The 1,329-nt window shown below is 48.5% G+C and overlaps 1 protein-coding gene across 1 annotated transcript in view; it reads left to right on the top strand.

Moving 5' to 3' along the window:
* The window catches only part of PACRG (parkin coregulated), a 590,873-nt gene extending 589,821 nt beyond the window's left edge, over positions 1-1,052 (top strand). The window contains exon 5 of the mRNA XM_004701916.2: positions 566-1,052. Within this exon, the coding sequence (XP_004701973.1) occupies positions 566-726 (161 nt within the window). The 3' untranslated portion in view covers positions 727-1,052. The remainder of the gene's footprint in view (positions 1-565) is intronic.
* The last annotated feature ends 277 nt before the right edge of the window (positions 1,053-1,329 follow it).

Here is a 1,329-nt window from a genome sequence, read left to right as displayed (position 1 = left end):
ACCAGTGTACCTCCTCTGGTCTAGCCAGTCTTGCAAGATCGAATTCGAGTCATGGTAGTGGGAGCGGGAAGGAAACCTTTAGGAACTAGAGGAAGATTGTATTTCTCATCATTGTTACATAGCACCCTGACTGGCTCCTCTTCTCCCTGAGACCCCTCTAAGAATGGTTTTTCTTGGAAACTCTTTCTTGACTTTTTAAATAATCATGGTCTCCAATGATACTTATCACTTTGTGGTTGACTGCCATCACAGTGTATAACATCCTGCAGGCCCATCCATGCCAGCAGGTGTGTCACAGGTGTGTCCCAGTTCTTTCACTTGCGTGGTATCCCCTCCCAATGTCATGGACGGGCACTCGGGCCACGTTTCCGTCTCGATTGTGTTTTCCATTAGCTCCAATCTGGGACTTGGTCTTCCTGTATCATTGTTACCACTCCTTAAACTTGGTGAAAGATCTGAGCCCCCACACCCCCCTACCCCAGAGAAAATGCCTAGGCTGACATGTAGGACTTTGTGGGTGATGGCAAAGGAATAACTGGCCTCTTGGTGTGTTTGCTTGACCCAGTAAACTCCGGGGACGGCATTGACTACAGCCAGCAGAAGAGGGAGAACATCGGGGACCTGATCCAGGAGACGCTGGAGGCCTTCGAGCGCTATGGAGGAGAAGATGCCTTCATCAATATCAAGTACATGGTCCCCACCTATGAGTCATGCTTGCTAAACTAGTGGTGAGGAAGCTGGCCTTTGAGGAAGGCATCCACTGGAGGCCTGGGATGAGTCTCTGCTGCTTTGGGCATCTCAGTATTTATGACTTCTACAGCTTTTTTTCCTACAGCTGCTAAGATAGTAGTTTCTGGACCATTGGACTATTAGCCCTATTGAGAGCAAGGCTTTCCGATACATAAATAGTGCCTGTTTCTTAGATTACAATAGTGTACTGTGCTTATTTGTTCCAAGAGAAGAATTGCTTCTTTATGCAGCTCGGACAGAAGCCGGAGTCTGAGTTCAACCTTGGCTTGTATAGACAATAAAACTTTAATTTTCATACGCAATTCAGCCCTTGCCGTGCTATGTCTGCCTGGCCTGCGGGTGATGTCAGAGGTTGTGAGGGAAGAGTCTGTGCTGGCCGCTTAATCGGTGTTTGTCAGGGAGAAGAAGCAGCCGTTCAGCCGGACCCCCGCGCAGCTGTGCAGAACCATTTGCTTTGACATTTCATAAAGCTGTTGAATCTATATTCCAGTGACACGTGGGCATTTGGACAAGCCCCAGATGCAATGCAGCTAGGATTCAGTGCTTTTAGCCCACCTAGGGCCTGATCTCACGGGTGCT

Source organism: Echinops telfairi, unplaced genomic scaffold (assembly GCF_000313985.2).
Source record: "Echinops telfairi isolate 266 unplaced genomic scaffold, ASM31398v2 ScPeMD7_3533;HRSCAF=4204_0, whole genome shotgun sequence".
In the NCBI taxonomy this organism is placed as follows: domain Eukaryota; kingdom Metazoa; phylum Chordata; class Mammalia; order Afrosoricida; family Tenrecidae; genus Echinops; species Echinops telfairi.
The sequence above is the reverse complement of the archived record's forward strand: the minus strand, read 5'-3'. Positions and strand labels throughout refer to the sequence as shown.